Source organism: Tachysurus fulvidraco, chromosome 11 (genome assembly GCF_022655615.1).
Source record: "Tachysurus fulvidraco isolate hzauxx_2018 chromosome 11, HZAU_PFXX_2.0, whole genome shotgun sequence".
In the NCBI taxonomy this organism is placed as follows: Eukaryota; Metazoa; Chordata; class Actinopteri; order Siluriformes; family Bagridae; genus Tachysurus; species Tachysurus fulvidraco.
The window spans coordinates 22,720,486-22,737,985 of NC_062528.1; the positions used below are offsets into that span (position 1 = coordinate 22,720,486).

The window sequence follows — 17,500 nt, forward strand, 5'->3', positions numbered from 1 at the left end:
TACTTATGTCAAAGGACAACATAGCAGTTTAATGGTTAAAACTTTCTAGAGTTAAATATTAGATAAACATGGGGGGGGGGGGTGTTGATATGTATTGATTTAGCGAATAGAAAAACAGCATAGAAATGAATCTGAGGTATGAGAGTGTCAAGTTCTCGACTCTGATTGGTCAGAAGAGAGTCACAACATCTGTAGAGCAAATCGACACGCATTATCGTTTCTATTGCAACAGCGTACGGCTATTGTAACATGACATGCTTTGTTGACTTTTTATTCTCTCTCTCTCTCTCTCTCTCTATCGCTCTCACTGGCGCTCTCTAAGATGAAAGATTAGAATATTTCTTTATTGTAAGAAAGAGAGAGAAGACAGGATGAATAAAAAGTCCTTCAATCAGAGTCTGTATATGTTATTGTAGTCTGCTGGACTTCAGATTCATGTCCTTGTGTGACTGCAGAGAGAGAGAGAGAGAGAGAGAGAGAGAGAGAGAGAGAGAGAGAGAGAGAGAGAGAGAGAGAGAGAGAGAGAGAGAGAGAGAGAGAGAGAGAGAGAGACGCAGAGAGAGAGAGAGACAGAGAGAGAGACAGAGAGAGAGAGAGAGAGAGAGAGAGAGAAAGAGAGAGAGAAAGAGAGAGAGACAGAGAGACACAGAGAGAAAGAGAGAGAGAACACTGAGATATTAAGAGAGAGATTGAGAGAAAGACACTCTGAGAAAGAAAGAAAGAAAGAAAGAAAGAAAGAAAGAAAGAAAGAAAGAAAGAAAGAAAGAAAGAAAGAAAGAGAGAGTCCACACTAGAGTGGAGAGTTTTATTCGATACTCAGCTTCTCTTCATCTTTCATTCACTCCTTCATTATCTCTCACCCTTTAATTAAAGGCACAGGTGGAGGATCGGACTCGATATAATAAATGACAGAATAACTGGAAGGTGAAGAAATACACTGTGTGTTTATGTGTGTGTGTGTGTGAGTGTGTGTGTGTGTGTGTGTGTGTGTGTGTGTGTGTGTGTGTGTGTGTGTGTGTGTGTGTGTGAGTGTGTGTGTGTGTGTGTGTGTGTGAGTGTGTGTGTGTGTGTGTGTGTGAGTGTGTGTGTGTGTGTGTGTGTGTGTGTGTGTGTGTGTGTGTGAGAAACATGACTCTTGCCAGAGGCACCAATCGATCAGATCATAGCTGCAAAATTTCCCAGCTTCCCTTCTTCTGAAACAGGAGACGGAGAGAGGAAGCAGAGGAACGGATGCAGCGGTCAGATAAAACGAGGAGAGATGGAAATGTAGATGGAAAAATTGATGCAGGGAAAAACGGATGGCCACATTGTGTTATAGCACATACTCTAATCTGATTGGTTGGAATATGTTACAGGTTTATGTTAATGACTTCCTTCAAATGCTCTATCGTTTCTATAGCAACAGCTACGTATAAAACAACAGGAACGGGACATTAAATACACACATATGTATCAATCATATTATATAAACAGATAAAAAGTTTACACACACACACACACACACACACACACACACTCACACACACACATACACACACACATACGCACACACATACTCACACACACACACACACACACACACACACACACACACACACACACACACACACACACACACACAATCTCACACACACTCACACATATACGTATACTCACTCAAGCTCAGACACACACTCTCTCACACACTCTCACACGCACACACACACACTCACACATTCCCATACACACTCACACATATACGTATACGCACACATACTCACACACACACACACATTCACACACACTCATACACTCACTCTCACACACATATACTCACTCTTTCACACACCAGCTCACACACACCCGCTCACACACACAGACACACACACACTCTCACACACTCTCACACACATACTTTCACATGCACACACATACTCATACAGTCACTCTCACACACATATACCCACACACACTCACACACTCTCACACACACACACACACACACACACACACACACACACACACACACACACACACACACACACACTCACACACATATATACCCACACACACTCACACACTCTCACACACACACACACACACACACACACACACACATATATATATATCCCCACACACGATCACACTCTCTCACACACACACACTCACACACATATGTACCCACACACATGATCACACTCTCTCACACACACTCACGCACATATACCCACTCACACTCACACACTCTCTCACACACACACACACTCACACACATACTGTATATACCCACACACACGATCACACTCTCACACACACACACACACACACAAATATATACCCACACACACTCACACACTCACACACACACACACACACACACACACACACACACACACACACTACAGTGCCTATTTAAACGTTACCCCCTTGTTTTTCTCTCTCTGATATTTCACTCTTTTTATTTTTCTCCTCTGTCTAGTCATCTAAGTCTAGACGTCTCCACAGGACAGGCGCTCAGATGCAACTGCAATAACAGACACGTGGTAAAAGAAACTGACAGTCAGTGTGTTTCACCCGGAGGATCTACTCCGTACGCAGGAATTTTAATGGCTGTGCTGATATCTAACACCGAAGGCTTTAGACCACCTGGAACAAAAAAAGTATAAAAGCTAAAGGATTATTATTCTGTTTAAAAAGTGAGGACATGCTGCGGGTGGGAATCATTTACTGATCGGATTTCTGTTCAATAAACAAACTAATTCATTAGATACGCTTGGCCCTAATTAATTAATTAATTAATTAATTAATTAACAAATAGATACGTTTGGCCCTTACGTGCCATCGTTAATTAAACAATTATTAATGAAAGAAAACTCCGGTGAGTGAACGAATACATTTTCCCCAGAGTACGTGAGCGCTTTTTTTTTATTATTATTTACAAAAATCTACACTTTGGGTTGATTTTCTTTGGTATCTGTCCATGCTCTGCCTTTATTTATGCAAAGTTATGCAGACAGAAAATTATATTAGATAGATAGATAGATAGATAGATAGATAGATAGATAGATAGATAGATAGATAGATAGATAGATAGATAGATAGATAGATAGATAGATAGATAGATCATTTAGCTACACTATATTCTGCTGACTGGACTGCATGAAGCAGCAAAAAAGAACAATAGCTCCACTGTAGAGTGTGTGTGTGTGTGTGTGTGTGTGTGTGTGTGTGTGTGTGTGTGTGTGTGTGTGTGTGTGTGTGTGTGTGTGTGTGTGTGTGTGTGTGTGTGTGTGTGTGTGTGTGTGTGTGTCTGTGTGTGTATGTGTGTGTGTGTGTGTACGTGTGTGCGTGTGTGTCTGTGTGTGTATGTGTGTGTGTGTGTGTGCGTGTGTGTGTCTGTGTGTGTATGTGTGTGTGTGTGTGTGCGTGTGTGTGTCTGTGTGTGTCTGTGTGTGTATGTGTGTGTGTGTGCGTGTGTGTGTCTGTGTATGTCTGTGTGTGTATGTGTGTGTATGTGTGTGTGTGTGCGTGTGTGTGTCTGTGTATGTCTGTGTGTGTATGTGTGTGTGTGTGCGTGTGTGTCTGTGTATGTCTGTGTGTGTATGTGTGTGTGTGTGTGTGTGTGCGTGTGTGTGTCTGTGTATGTCTGTGTGTGTATGTGTGTGTGTGTGTGTGTGTGCGTGTGTGTGTCTGTGTATGTCTGTGTATGTCTGTGTGTGTATGTGTGTGTGTGTGTGTGCGTGTGTGTCTGTGTGTGTCTGTGTGTGTATGTGTGTGTGTGTGCGTGTGTGTGTCTGTGTATGTCTGTGTGTGTATGTGTGTGTGTGTGCGTGTGTGTGTCTGTGTATGTCTGTGTGTGTATGTGTGTGTGTGCGCACACTGTTCCAGGTCATGGGGTTCTGGACAAATGATGTGTGACCCTGGACCATGACTTAATTGAACCCCTTTAATTGTTAATTCTCTCTCTCTCTCTCTCTCTCTCTCTCTCTCTCTCTCTCTCTCTCTCTAGTGCTCTCTGTCTCTCTCTGACTCTGTCTCTCTCTCTCTCTCTCTCTCTCTCTCTGGCTCTCTCTGAATGTCTCTCTCTGACTGTCTCTCTCTCTCTCTGGCTCTCTCTCTCATTCTCCCTCTCTCTCTCTCTGTCTCTCTCCCTCTCACTCTATCCCCTCTCTCTTGCTCTCTCTCTGTCCCTCTCTCTCTCTAGTGCTCTCTGTCTCTCTCTCTCACTCTCTCTCTCTCTCTCTGTCTCTCTCCCTCTCACTCTATCCCCTCTCTCTCTCTCTCTCTCTCTCTCTCTCTAGTGCTCTCTGTCTCTCTCTCTCACTCTCTCTCTCTCTCTCTGTCTCTCTCCCTCTCACTCTATCCCCTCTCTCTTGCTCTCTCTCTGTCCCTCTCTCTCTCTAGTGCTCTCTGTCTCTCTCTCTCACTCTGTCTCTCTCTCTCTCTGACTGTCTCTCTCTCTCTCTCTCTCTCTCTCTCTCTCTCTCTGTCTCTCTCTCTCTCTCTCTCTCTCTCTCTCTCTCTCTCTCTCTCTCTCTCCCTCTCACCCCCCCCCCCACGTTTCTCGGCTTTGATCACAGACGTGTCAGACTAAATCCATTCGGTGTGTTACACTTTTTACACGTGTCACTATCCATTCTGTGCATTTTATTAACACTACACAGTTCACTACACAGTTCACTACACTGTTCACTACACTGTTCACTACACAGTTCACTACACTGTTCACTACACTGTTCACTACACAGTTCACTACACTGTTCACTACACTGTTCACTACACAGTTCACTACACTGTTCACTACACTGTTCAATAGACTGTTCAGTACACTGTTCAGTACACTGTTCAATACACTGTTCAATACACTTTGTTCACTACACTGTTCAATACACTGTTCACTACACTGTTCACTACACTGTTCAATACACTGTTCACTACACTGTTCAGTACACTTTGTTCACTACACTGTTCACTACACAGTTTACTACACTGTTCAGTACACTGTTCACTACACAGTTCACTACACTGTTCACTACACTGTTCACTACACTGTTCACTACACAGTTCACTACACTGTTCACTACACAGTTCACTACACTGTTCACTACACAGTTCACTACACTGTTCACTACACTGTTCACAACACAGTTCACTACACTGTTCACTACACTGTTCACTACACAGTTCACTACACTGTTCACTACACTGTTCACTACACTGTTCAGTACACTGTTCAATACACTGTTCACTACACTGTTCACTACACTGTTCAGTACACTGTTCACTACACTTTGTTCACTACACTGTTCACTACACAGTTCACTACACTGTTAAGTACACTGTTCACTACACTGTTCACTACACAGTTCACTACACTGTTCACTACACTGTTCACTACACAGTTCACTACACAGTTCACTACACTGTTCACTACACTGTTCACTACACTGTTCAGTACATTGTTCACTACACAGTTCACTACACTGTTCACTACACAGTTCACTACACTGTTCAGTACACTGTTCACTACACTGTTCAGTACATTGTTCACTACACAGTTCACTACACTGTTCACTACACAGTTCACTACACTGTTCACTACACAGTTCACTACACTGTTCACTACACAGTTCACTACACTGTTCAGTACATTGTTCACTACACAGTTCACTACACTGTTCACTACACTGTTCAGTACATTGTTCACTACACAGTTCACTACACTGTTCACTACACAGTTCACTACACTGTTCAGTACATTGTTCACTACACTGTTCACTACACTGTTCACTACACTGTTCACTACACAGTTCACTACACTGTTCACTACACTGTTCAGTACATTGTTCACTACACAGTTCACTACACTGTTCAGTACACTGTTCACTACACTGTTCACTACACTGTTCACTACACTGTTCACTACACAGTTCACTACACTGTTCAGTACACTGTTCACTACACTGTTCAGTACACAGTTCACTACACTGTTCAGTACACTGTTCACTACACTGTTCACTACACTGTTCACTACACTGTTCACTACACTGTTCACTACACAGTTCACTACACTGTTCACTACACTGTTCACTACACAGTTCAGTACACAGTTCAGTACATTGTTCACTACACAGTTCACTACACTGTTCACTACACTGTTCACTACACTGTTCACAGTTAATTAGTACATTAGAATACACTTTTTTACACTTTTCCAAGGTTGACACTTTTTATTGCTGTTGCTTTGTACCTTTTTACGTGTTTTAATATGTTTTATTTGAATGTAATTTTAGGCAAAGAGTTTATTATCTAACAGCTTCATCACTCTATTAGCGTGATAATCACTCCAACCCTGTGACTGCTGTTAGTACAGTTTAATCTCCTGTCCAGCTTTAGGGGCTTTAAGCCGTTAAAGTTGCGAGTGTGTTGAGTGTCGTGTCTGGATAACTGATCTACATTAAAAACCCACTGCATCTGAAGGTCCTCGGGCTAAATCTACATGTCAGAGGCTTCAGGCAGCATTTTTAGTGCTTCCACAATACAAATCTGTCTCATTCAGAAGGTGGAGTAAGGACAGCAGTCTCATATGAAGCATTGCATGTTTCAACCCCATAATTTTGTCCGCTGGACAAATGAGTCCCTTGAAAGAAAAAGATGGCGGTCGTAAATGTGGCCTGACCGCGTGCACCGAGGAAGATGTTTACAAATGTTAGTTTAACTGGCCGTTTTGTCCCAACATTTTCTTTTTATTTAAGGAGTGTATCTGCTTTGCCAGAGGTTTCTTTTTCTTCTTCTTTTTTCTTCCTCGTCACCACTTCATGGTTACGTTTCACCGAAACACAACCATTATTTAAACGACATTAAAGAAGCCTTGGAATACCAGTGAAGGGAATCCAGTGTTCTGTGATATTTATTAAAGACTCGTGTTGACGTCACTGACACGAGAAACAGTCGTGAATATTTCTACACATCCCATTATGTTGCACACTTTAGTAAGATCTCACTCCAGACCTTCACTTTCATTTCACTCAACTCTATAACCTGTGTGTCCTCTTCAGGTTCTCGTCTGCGGCAGGAGGACTACCCGCCTCGCATCGTGGAGCATCCCTCCGACCTGATCGTGTCCAAGGGCGAACCCGCCACCCTCAACTGCAAGGCCGAGGGGCGACCCATTCCCACCGTGGAGTGGTACAAGGATGGCGAGAGGGTTGAAACGGACCGGGACGACACGCGTTCCCATCGCATGCTCCTTCCAACCGGTTCACTGTTCTTCCTGAAAATTATTCACGGCCGCCGGAGCAAACCGGACGAAGGCTCGTACGTCTGCGTCGCTCGCAACTACCTCGGGGAAGCCGTCAGCCACAACGCATCGCTGGAAGTAGCCAGTAAGTGCTCGGCTCCTTTTAATTTCTGTTTTCGGCAAGCTTTTTCTCGCTGTTTGGAATAATGGCATTGCTTATCGAGGCCTCTGTGTGAGCGATAGCTTTTCCCCCGGGGCAGAATTGAAACCAGGCCATAGTCTTCATTCAGTGTAGTGTCTCTGACCCCGTGCCCATGCCCTGAATGCAGGAGAGGTTATAGCTCTTTTAGCTTGAATGGTAAAGGGTTTCCAGTTTCCTCCTGGGACTGGATGCTCAATGGGTTCAGTGAGTTGGATAATCTAGAGATGGACAGGAAGTGCTCGCGTCGGTGGGTCTGCATGCTGATCCCGCCGGATAGAGCACACCAGATCCAGTCGGCTTGAGCGGTTCTTAAAGGAGCTTCAGTAGGTGGTCAGGAGTCATCAGAGATACTAATCCTCTCACACAGTCGCTGTTTAGCAGTGTGTGTTCGGACTAATGTTGCAGTTGTTGAAGAAGAGCCTGGTCGTTTTCTAGTCGTTAATGTCTGGAGAGCTTTGGGGAAAATGTCAAATAAGAACTGTTTGTTTGTTTGTTTGTTTGTTTGTTTGTTTGTTTGTTTGTTTTACGTAGTAGTGCTTTATTTCCTTGATGAGATTTTAAAGACTTTTAAATAACTTTTAGGACGCAGACATTGAAGAAGATTAAACTGACGGTCTGTTTATGTCAATACATTATATGTCAAACAAATCTAATTTATATCATTGTAAAGGTTTTTAATAACCATTTCTCAATGTGGCCAAATCAGATCTGGAGTTTTTGTTGCGTTATCGTCGATGTCGCTATATCTATCCTTTCACTTTTTGTCCATCAATCCCTTTTAAATTGTAAAATACAAACAAATAAACCGAAAAAAAAAAGGTCGGGGGGTTCACAAACTTTTGCACTCAATCGTACCTATCGCAAAGTCATCACATTCCATAAACGACTTGTTCTCGTTGGCTTTGTCCGCCACTGACTCGCCATCCAAACCTCACAAATTGAAAATAAAAATAAGCTTTAAGGATTTTCAGGGATTGAAGTTTTTTTTTAGATTATCGGTTGTCTTGCTGTAAGAAGTTCCTTCTTTTCATACTTTACTACCATAAATCGTTTGTGTGTGAGTGAGCTGCCATTTTTAATGAAGGTTTTGCTTTTGGCTTCTTCCCTGAACTGCTCGGCGTAGCGTATCTTTCCGAGCTCTAGAGGAGCGAATGGGGAGGATCTCAGATAGCAAGCACTTTTCGAGCATGCCCAGGAGCTGTCACCAAGGCTCTTGCTGTAATCTAATCGACCTGGCAACGGGTTGGAAGGAACGCTTGACTGCTTTGAGTTTCAAGTGGAATGTGTGACATTGGCATCTGCTCCTCACTGGGCAGCGTTTCAGCTCTTTACTCACCTGCTTTCTGTTCTCTCTGAGCTCCTGAATAATATTCAGCTTTTACACCCAATTAAATCGACTGATTTAACAGTAAGATGCTGTTTAACTTTCGCTAACGCAAACGATTCGCTACGTCAAACAGTTCGGATTGTACCAAGCAAAACGATACGTGATCATAAATGTCCTCGGTGGCTCTGGTTTCACTTTGTTTAATACTTTGTTCCTGCTACGATATCACCATGTTCTTGTTTCTGATTGGTCAGAAGGTGATGGTTCATTTGCTACGATATCGCCGTGTTCTCGTTTCTGATTGGTCAGAAGGTGATATTTCATTTGCTACGATATCACCGTGTTCTCGTTTCTGATTGGTCAGAAGGTGATGGTTCGTTTGCTACGATATCACCGTGTTCTCGTTTCTGATTGGTCAGAAGGTGATGGTTCGTTTGCTACAATATCACCGTGTTCTCGTTTCCGATTGGTCAGAAGGTGATGGTTCATTTTGTTTAATACATCAGCAGTACATTCCCACAGTACTGAGGTGTCACATCATAATTGCACCATAAATCTTATTGAGTCTAAAACTAAACTAAAAAATAAAGTTATTTAACAAACAGACTTTTAATTAGGAGACTTTTACATTTAGGGAAGGAGTCTCCAGTGTCAGCATGCCAGGGTACAGTGTTTACCACCAAGAAGATGCTTTTTGTTCTTCTTAACTTTAAGAGTGATGAAAAACGAGAGACTGGTGAGGGAACCGATGTTTCTAGCTGCTAAATGTGATAAAAAGGTTCCACATGATCTTTTTAAGGTTGTCGGCAATAGAACAGCTCAGGATGAGCAGTTATAGGAAAAGCCTCAGCTCAACAAAGTGCCGTTGACTGTCGAATTTGACGGAACCGAATAGTAAAGAAAAAAAACTTTGATTCTGGTGTGGGGATTTAGCAAAAGAGAATATAGAACTCTCCAGCTCTACATTTTATTCTGAAATGCCAAAGATATTTGCAGAGTATAATGAGCATCCAGAAAGATCACAGACATCCGTGCGGTCGGTCGCAATCATAACATGCCATATTTTCCAGATTATATTTTGTCCCTGCTAGCACACAGTAAAAAGCATTGGCAAGTCCAGGAGCTAAAAACAGCAAGCCTGAAATCCAGCCACTGCAGTGAAGAGTGAATATCATCTGCTTTTCAAAGTATATATCTGAAAAAAGAAAAATGGTGAGCGTTGGCGACAGGACGGGTTTGGCCAGAAGACACAGAGCAGCGAGCAGGGAGCAGCGACACCGCGGGCCTCTGGGACGCTTATTTTGTATGAGGTTCAAAAAGAGACATAATGGCATGGTGTCAAAGCTCAGAACCCTTCGACCGTGTGTTTCCGACCCCTCAACCTCCCCCACCCCGCCCTGTTACCCCAGCCGCCCCGCGTGTAATTATGTTGCCCAAGCAACTAGTGTTGGAAGCCGTGGGCAGGAATGTAGCGTACCCCAAAGCTTTGCTTTTTTTTTTTTTTTTTTTTTTTTTTTAAAATGCTTTAATTGTAGCCTGAAGGAGCAATGCGTTTTCTCGAGACATTTTCCTGACCTCTGTTTGTGTCAGATCAGGGTTTGGTTTTTGAACGTTCCCGTGTAATTTGGTGTGTACGGTGCTCATCGGTTCTTAACTTTTTACACTTCTTGTGCAGTGAAAGTCATGAAAGCCGTTCCAAGGTTTTCTTTGGAAGATTCCTTTTCATGACATGAGTATAACTGCATGGATAACCGTTTAGCACTTAGCAGTTAGCCTACCGCTTAGTCCAGGGTCATTCAGCTTCTTGTTCAGAATTAGGTATGTTCTCTGTCCGTAATCACAATATCTCTGTCTTTATCTGTAGCTGGATTTAAATTCTAAATTCTTCTGGAAACTGATACTGGAAACTCTACACCGTGTCTACGGAAATCGGGAAAAGTTCCAGGTCTGACGGTTCCTCGGGCTCAGCTACATTGTTCCAGTTCGTCATCGGTATCAGTTAGAGAGTCATTAGTGTTATTATCTTGATTACTCTAATATTATCTCATAACTCATTACCGAGTCAAAATAAAGAGCTATAATGTCACCTTAACAAGAAGTATCTCAAAATAATGAGCTACTCAATCAAAACTAGATAATATCTTGAAATAACACGTTACTAAGTCACAAGAACAAGAACAAGATGATGTCTTAAAATACTGAGATATTTGGGCAGTGGTGGTGCAAGCTGTTGGACTTAACCCTCACTGCTCCAGTGGAGCTGTATCATGGCCGACCCTGTGCTCCGACCCCGATGTCCCGAAATGTCATCTGTATGTATATGAGACAAATAGTTTTGCCCTAATGGTTAGAGAGTCTGACTCCTAGCCCTAAGGTTGTGGGTTCGAGTCTCTGGAAGGCCGAGACTGAGGTGCCCTTGAGCAAGGCACCGAACCCCCCCGACTGCTCCCTGGGCACTGCAGCATAAATGGCTGCCCACTGCTCCGGGTGTGTGTTTACGGTGTGTGTGTGTGTGTGTGTGTGTGTGTGTGTGCACTTTGGATGGGTTACTTAGCCGAATGTCACATCACTTCACGTCACAAATAAAGGCTTCTGTTCTATTCAATTTAGCCAGAATAACAAGTAGTTCTGATTTTCATATCTTTGTTCGTATTTGTTTAGAGCATGTCACGTGTTAATTCCAAATAACATATACTATAATTCATATTTAATTACATCTTCGTCTTTTCTCTAATATTTCTACACCCTAGATTGGCTTTATTTATTTATTTATTTATTTATTTATTTTTTCTTGTCGCCTCTTTTCCCTCCGTTTCCATGTTTCTTTTTCTATCCGATACTCGGCATCTGTTATGTGTCATACGTTGTTGGTGAATAATAGGCTTCAGAGGGAACAAAAGATTAGAGAGCAGGACGTGTAAGAGAAGAAGGGTTAAGAGAGGAGCGCGAGCATGCTCTTATCCGTAAGTGCTCACCGTCGAGCCCCGTGGCTGCGGGCTACATGACGTAATGCGGTGTGTCAGCCTGTGCTTTGAGGATGACTGATGCGTCTGTTCGGATGCCTCCATCTTCAAACAGCTGCAAAAATGTTGATCAAAGAAAGATTTTTTTTTACCCGTATAAAACGGGATTTCCAGAGAACCTGCAGAAAAGTTTTATTCTTTATTTTTTTTTTTTTAGGTGTTTTTGACATAGGAATAAAGTAATTCCATGATATTTCTCTGTCTCCGTCATGTCCCATCGTTGTTTTTTGTCCTCCTCTTGCCTCCCTTACTTTCTGGAAAGTCAATATTGTGCTTTTGGGTGCACTAAATCAAGGCTAGTCATTTAAATATGGTAACTCCTAACTTGGAAGCTGTTGCCTATCAGAGGAGCTAATAATAACATGTTCCTTCAGTTCCTCAGCTGGGAGATTAAAAAGGGAAGGAACAGAGATGCTGATAGCCTTAACCACCGGCCGTGGATGTCTTTCTTCTCCATGTTTAAGTAGTGGCCTTCTCCACTGGGGATATTTGTATGTTGTGGACTACTAAGTAGACTAGAATCTAACATCCTTGCCAAGCTTCAGATAGAAAACATATGGATCTGTTTAGTTACAGAAATACCAAATTGCGACATTGTTTCAGTGGCTTGAACTGATTTGTTGGCTTGGTCATCAGGCTGCATCGGTGCCAAAGGTAAATGTCATCATTCTTGACTGATTGGAAGGGAAGAATAAAAGGGAACGATTTCCTGTCTGTGCGAAAGTTCATACAGCGTCGCTTCATAAGCCGCTTTCTTACATGGACTTTTTTTTTTTAACACTAATTATACAGGAAGGGTGAAGTTAAAAATCCTGTGTAGATTAACCTGTCAGTCTAGCAGGATAAATGATCAGGAGGGTGATGCTGTAGCAGGAAAGATGTCTTTTTAACATAGTGAACAAGAACAGAAAGAAAAAATCCTCTCTGAAAGTTTAACAAAGAGAAAAATAAACGGATAAACTGCCGGAAACGAACGTGCCATCGGCCGCCGTTTGAATCACCGGTAGACTTCAGATTGCCTCGTCGTTAGAGAGGAGATGCAGGAGATAAACTAATTAAGAGGTGTGAGAGAGAAATTCCAGCAAAGCTCTGGGGTTTTTGTATTTATAAATCGAATGCAATGACACTTTCAAGGCACTTAAAGGCGGGGTCTCCGGAAAAATCAAAACAAACGTGTAGCCAATGAGCGGAAAGGGGCGGGGCTTGTCAATCTGGGCGGAGAGAGTGTTCAGTGCGCGCGTGTGACGTTAGCAGAAAGCGGTTTTAACATCGACACGGAGGATAAAAACAAAGAAAGAAAGAGAAGAAAGACTTACGATAAGGACAAGAAGTAGGACGTGTTAATATAGGATCAGCTTTCCAGCGCTGGAGAGAACTGAAGGAGCAGGAAGTTGGCCACATATTCACAGGTTGGAGTTTCCCGAGTCAATAACTCCTGAGCTAAACGCTGTTACTACACAAATAACACCTCTTTTCTATCGTAGTAATGTAGAGAGGCAGCTACAACCGCGTTTTGTGTAGTAACAGCGTTTAGCTCAGGAGTTATCGACTCGGGAAACTCCAACCTGTGAATATGTGGCCGACTTTACTTAAGACGCCGAGGCGCTTTTTTCCTTCTCGATAGGTGAGTAACGTTGGTTTTGCTTTGTTACACAGAACTAATATATGCCTTTGTCCTTTACATCATTATGCTTGTGTGGCATTTTTGCTTGTTTGTTTATCTACAATCGTATTGTTCTTCCCTTCAGCTATGATAAAGACACGTTTCTTTCTGTTAGTCGCCCGGGTTACGTATGTATGTGTGGGCGGAGCTATCAATATAGGGATGGGACCTGTCTGGGTTAGGGGCGTGTTTGTTTTGGTGATTTTATATGTCAACATTGGCTTTCAGATATCAGAGACCGCACCTTTAAGTTCTTGATTCTTTCCTCTGCTTTAATGTTGTTTTTAATGCATCTAATAAACTTTGCTTTAATTCGACCATCTTATCGAAAGCTCAGATAAAGCACAAAGAAACTTTCCTTTCTGAAAAGGATTTATTCTTACCCGTCTTTCGTACCTCCGATCCTTTAAGACCTGGTTTAATTAGTTTCATTTTAACGGTTCAGTAAGTTGTAATTATTGATTACAGGGAGAGAAACATCAGCAGGTCAGATTCAAAACTTTATATGTGCACTGAAGATCCCACAAGGACATTTCCATCCCTAATAAATCTGGTCAAACAGATGAAACACAACCAAGTTGAAAATTAGAAACGTGAAGACATCTGTTCTTCGGTCGACAGACGACTCCGTATCATTTGCATACGGCTGTTTTTAATTGTTTGCCGAATTCCTGGGTGTGTGTCTAATTTAGAGCCACGAAAGTCAGCTGAAGATGGGCTGAAATCAGATGAGGAAAAAAAAATGATTTCATGATGTTTAATTACAGTGCAGCGGATTACCGACAGACCTCTTAAGAGTGGGAGATAAAAACCAGAAAACAAGCCTGAGGGAAGAGTGCAGCTTATTTGCTCTTGTCAAACTTGTCATTGCTGCTTCTATTTTACGTTCTTAATGGACCTGAAATCTATGTGACCCATTTACAAGAGAGAAAAAATTCCCCGAAGCCTGATGCATGACATCAGTGTGTTACATTGGGTTCAGCTCTCTAAGGCAGTACCAAAATATATAACACCTGGTGTCTTCAGCTGGCCTGCTTCCCAGCATCAGGGTCTGCATGTTAGAAACACCATAAACATACGAAAAACTAATTGCTCTTGAAGATACTCTTTAAGATCGGTATCGGCAATGTGCACCCACTTACACCAGAGGTCACAGACATTTGTAGACTCTGGATCATGGTGGGGTATTGAGATGATGCCAGCTGCCCACAATCCCTCCTCCCCTTCTTCCCTGCTGTGGATGCGTCAGAATGTAGAGAGAAGGTCAGGCTCTCGAGAGACGACTCTGTACGCTGACATGGAAAGGAGAGCAGCAGGAAGTCCTAGCGCTCTGACTTTCACTGCTTTGTTATGCTATCACAGTGAAGAAAGATCTCCTGCTGCTCAAGTCATGGCCTGGCAGAGAAGGAAGGATTTGAGGAAGGGTAAAAGGGTTCACAGCAGTCATGAGGGACAGAGCACTGGGTAGATGGATGACATCTTTGAGGTTGATGGTACTGGAGCAAGGGGCCATATGCATGTTCTGTTGGCTGGTGTGTGTCTGGAGAGTCACCAGGGTGTGGGATTCAAACAGTGTTCCCTGATCAAGCTCACTGTTGGACCTCAGCAATCCTAGCTGTCCTGGGGTATATGCAGAGGACAGAAATTCACTCTACTTGAGTTGAGTCTTCTGTCTGAAACAGTGTCGCTGAACGGTTAAGGTTCAGTGTTATTCCAGGACTAGCCGTGAGACACTGTATGGCATGACCTTTAACCTTGGACTGCTAAGTTGATGGTTTGGATTGGACATAACCTCGCTTGCTAGTTGTTTTGGACAAAAGAAGCTACCGTGCAGCGACCGTAAGATGACGAATAGTCTACGATCTCGGTGAAGAAGCTTAGAGGCACTAGGGCCAGCCAATAACGCATCTTAAGGGGACGGTCTGGTTTGTGTCTATGGGTAAAAGCCTTGACAGTTCTATGTAGTATACTACAACAGAACACTTCCCTTACATTAAAGCTTCTTTGTAGCCACCATAGCATTTTTAAACAGCAATCGTTCAGAGGACCTTGGCGTAACCTCTGTTTTTAAAGAGAGTACCTGACATCCTGACATCAACTAAGGTATCTCTCTGTAAGCTGCGTTTGGCAGGTAATGTAAACAGATCCAGATGTGATGGTGATGTTATTTTTGATAGTTTAGGACTTTTTTTAGGCATTTCAGGCTTATATATGTCTGAAATAAATTTAAAAAAAAAAAAAAAAACAGGACAAGAGAAAGAAGGAAAAGAAAGCAGTTTTTAAGGTGTTTCTTAAAACATACTTAGCTGTATGTCATGTCACTTATCTGCATTTAAATTAGAAATATATAAATAAATAAATAAAAAATGGGGGAAGTCGTGGCCTAATGGGTTTGACTCCTAACTCTAAGGTTGTGAGTTTGAGTCTTGGGCCGGCAATACCACGACTGAGGTGTCCTTGAGCAAGGCACCGACCCCCCCCCAACTGCCACCCGGGCACCGCAGCATAAATGGCTCCCCACTGCTCCGGGTGTGACTTCACGGTGTGTGTTCACTTCTGTGTGTGTGCACTTTGGATGGGTTAAATGCAGAGAATGAATTCTGAGCATGGGTTACCTTTCTTAGCCATACGTCACGTCACATCACGTCACGTCACATCACTTATAAAGATTTGAGGTACTCTTGACTTGACGTTCTACCCCGGTGACTTTTTTTATCTGGTAAGGCAAGAAATTAAGGCAAGAAATTTATTTCCATTTCTTACCTTCTTCACAAACCAGACGAGCCATTTATGTTATGCCCACGGGAGGGGCTAGAGTCGATCCTCACTCATAAAACTCTACATGAGACTACAAAGGAGCAGGAACCATGAAAGAGCTGTTTAGGGAAGAGAATGGCCTTGTTTGAAGATAAGACAGAGGTGGATCTCACGTTAGCCCTTGGTAATTAGGCAGTCAAGATTTTAGATTTCATTGAGCTAAAGGAAGTAAATGAGACCTGCCTGCCCTGTAACTCGGGCCTCTTTCATGCTTCTTAGCATTGCTTTGATCCCAGGAAATTTGCTCTATCCTTAGGCACGGACGGCTCATTCGGACTCGCAGAGTTCTATGACTTTTTGCCCGTGTGGCACAATCTACATTATTTGCAGTCCAGTCTGCCTCAAATTTGCAGCTCGAATAAAAAGAAGCGGCTGCCCTCCATCCTATCTCGCAGACACTTGTGCGCTCATATGGAACACCTCCTGCTAAACATTGAATAGCTCAGACTAGTGTATCGTCCTGCAGCAGTGAGCTACAGTGAGATACCACGATTTCCTCTCGACTGGCCTCCATTTGTGATAAACACTGATTATAAAGTCGCTCTCAGCTGGAGGGCTCAGATAGGAAACCTCCCCCTTGACTGAAGAGCCAAGCTATTAGGCCGCCCGCCACCTCTAATCTCCCTAGTTTTGGTTCTAGGGTCTCGGGGGACCCATGTGGTTATTTTTTAAATATCGGTGTACGACGCAGTTCTGCTCTGCTAGACTGAAGTGGTTAATAGTGCAAGCGTAAGCTGGTGCTCGAAGCCTTTCAGCCATCCTGATAACGGCTGGTGAGGATTAAGGTATGTGGATGTGGAAGAACGTATGAGGTTTGGGGCTGTTTTTTTGTGGGGGATAAAACACAGTTTGAGTCGAACGCTCATTACTTCTTGCGACGGCACTATCTATTCGTTTTTTTCCCCAACAAAAAGTAAACCATGAGCACATTAGGACCACTGTGTTTGGGTCTGTGGGGCACATTAGGACCACTGTGTTCAGGTCTGTGGGGCACATTATGACCACTGTGTTCGGGTCTGTGGGGCACATTAGAACCACTGTGTTCAGGTCTGTGGGGCACATTATGACCACTGTGTTCGGGTCTGTGGGGCACATTAGAACCACTGTGTTCAGGTCTGTGGGGCACATTATGACCACTGTGTTCGGGTCTGTGGGGCACATTAGAACCACTGATTAACCCTTGTATGGTGTTCGGGCTTGTGGGGCACATTTTCATAAACATCAATAGTTTTGAAAATCTTTCCTTCCT

The 17,500-nt window shown here is 43.0% G+C and overlaps 1 protein-coding gene across 9 annotated transcripts in view; it reads left to right on the forward strand.

Annotated features, from left to right (window-relative positions):
* Positions 1-17,500, forward strand: part of robo1 (roundabout, axon guidance receptor, homolog 1 (Drosophila)) — a 295,430-nt gene that overhangs the window by 146,819 nt on the left and 131,111 nt on the right. For all 9 annotated transcript variants that reach the window (XM_047820606.1, XM_047820607.1, XM_047820608.1 and 6 more), the window contains one exon: positions 7,038-7,364. In XM_047820606.1, coding sequence (XP_047676562.1) covers positions 7,038-7,364 — 327 coding nt within the window. The remainder of the gene's footprint in view (positions 1-7,037; positions 7,365-17,500) is intronic.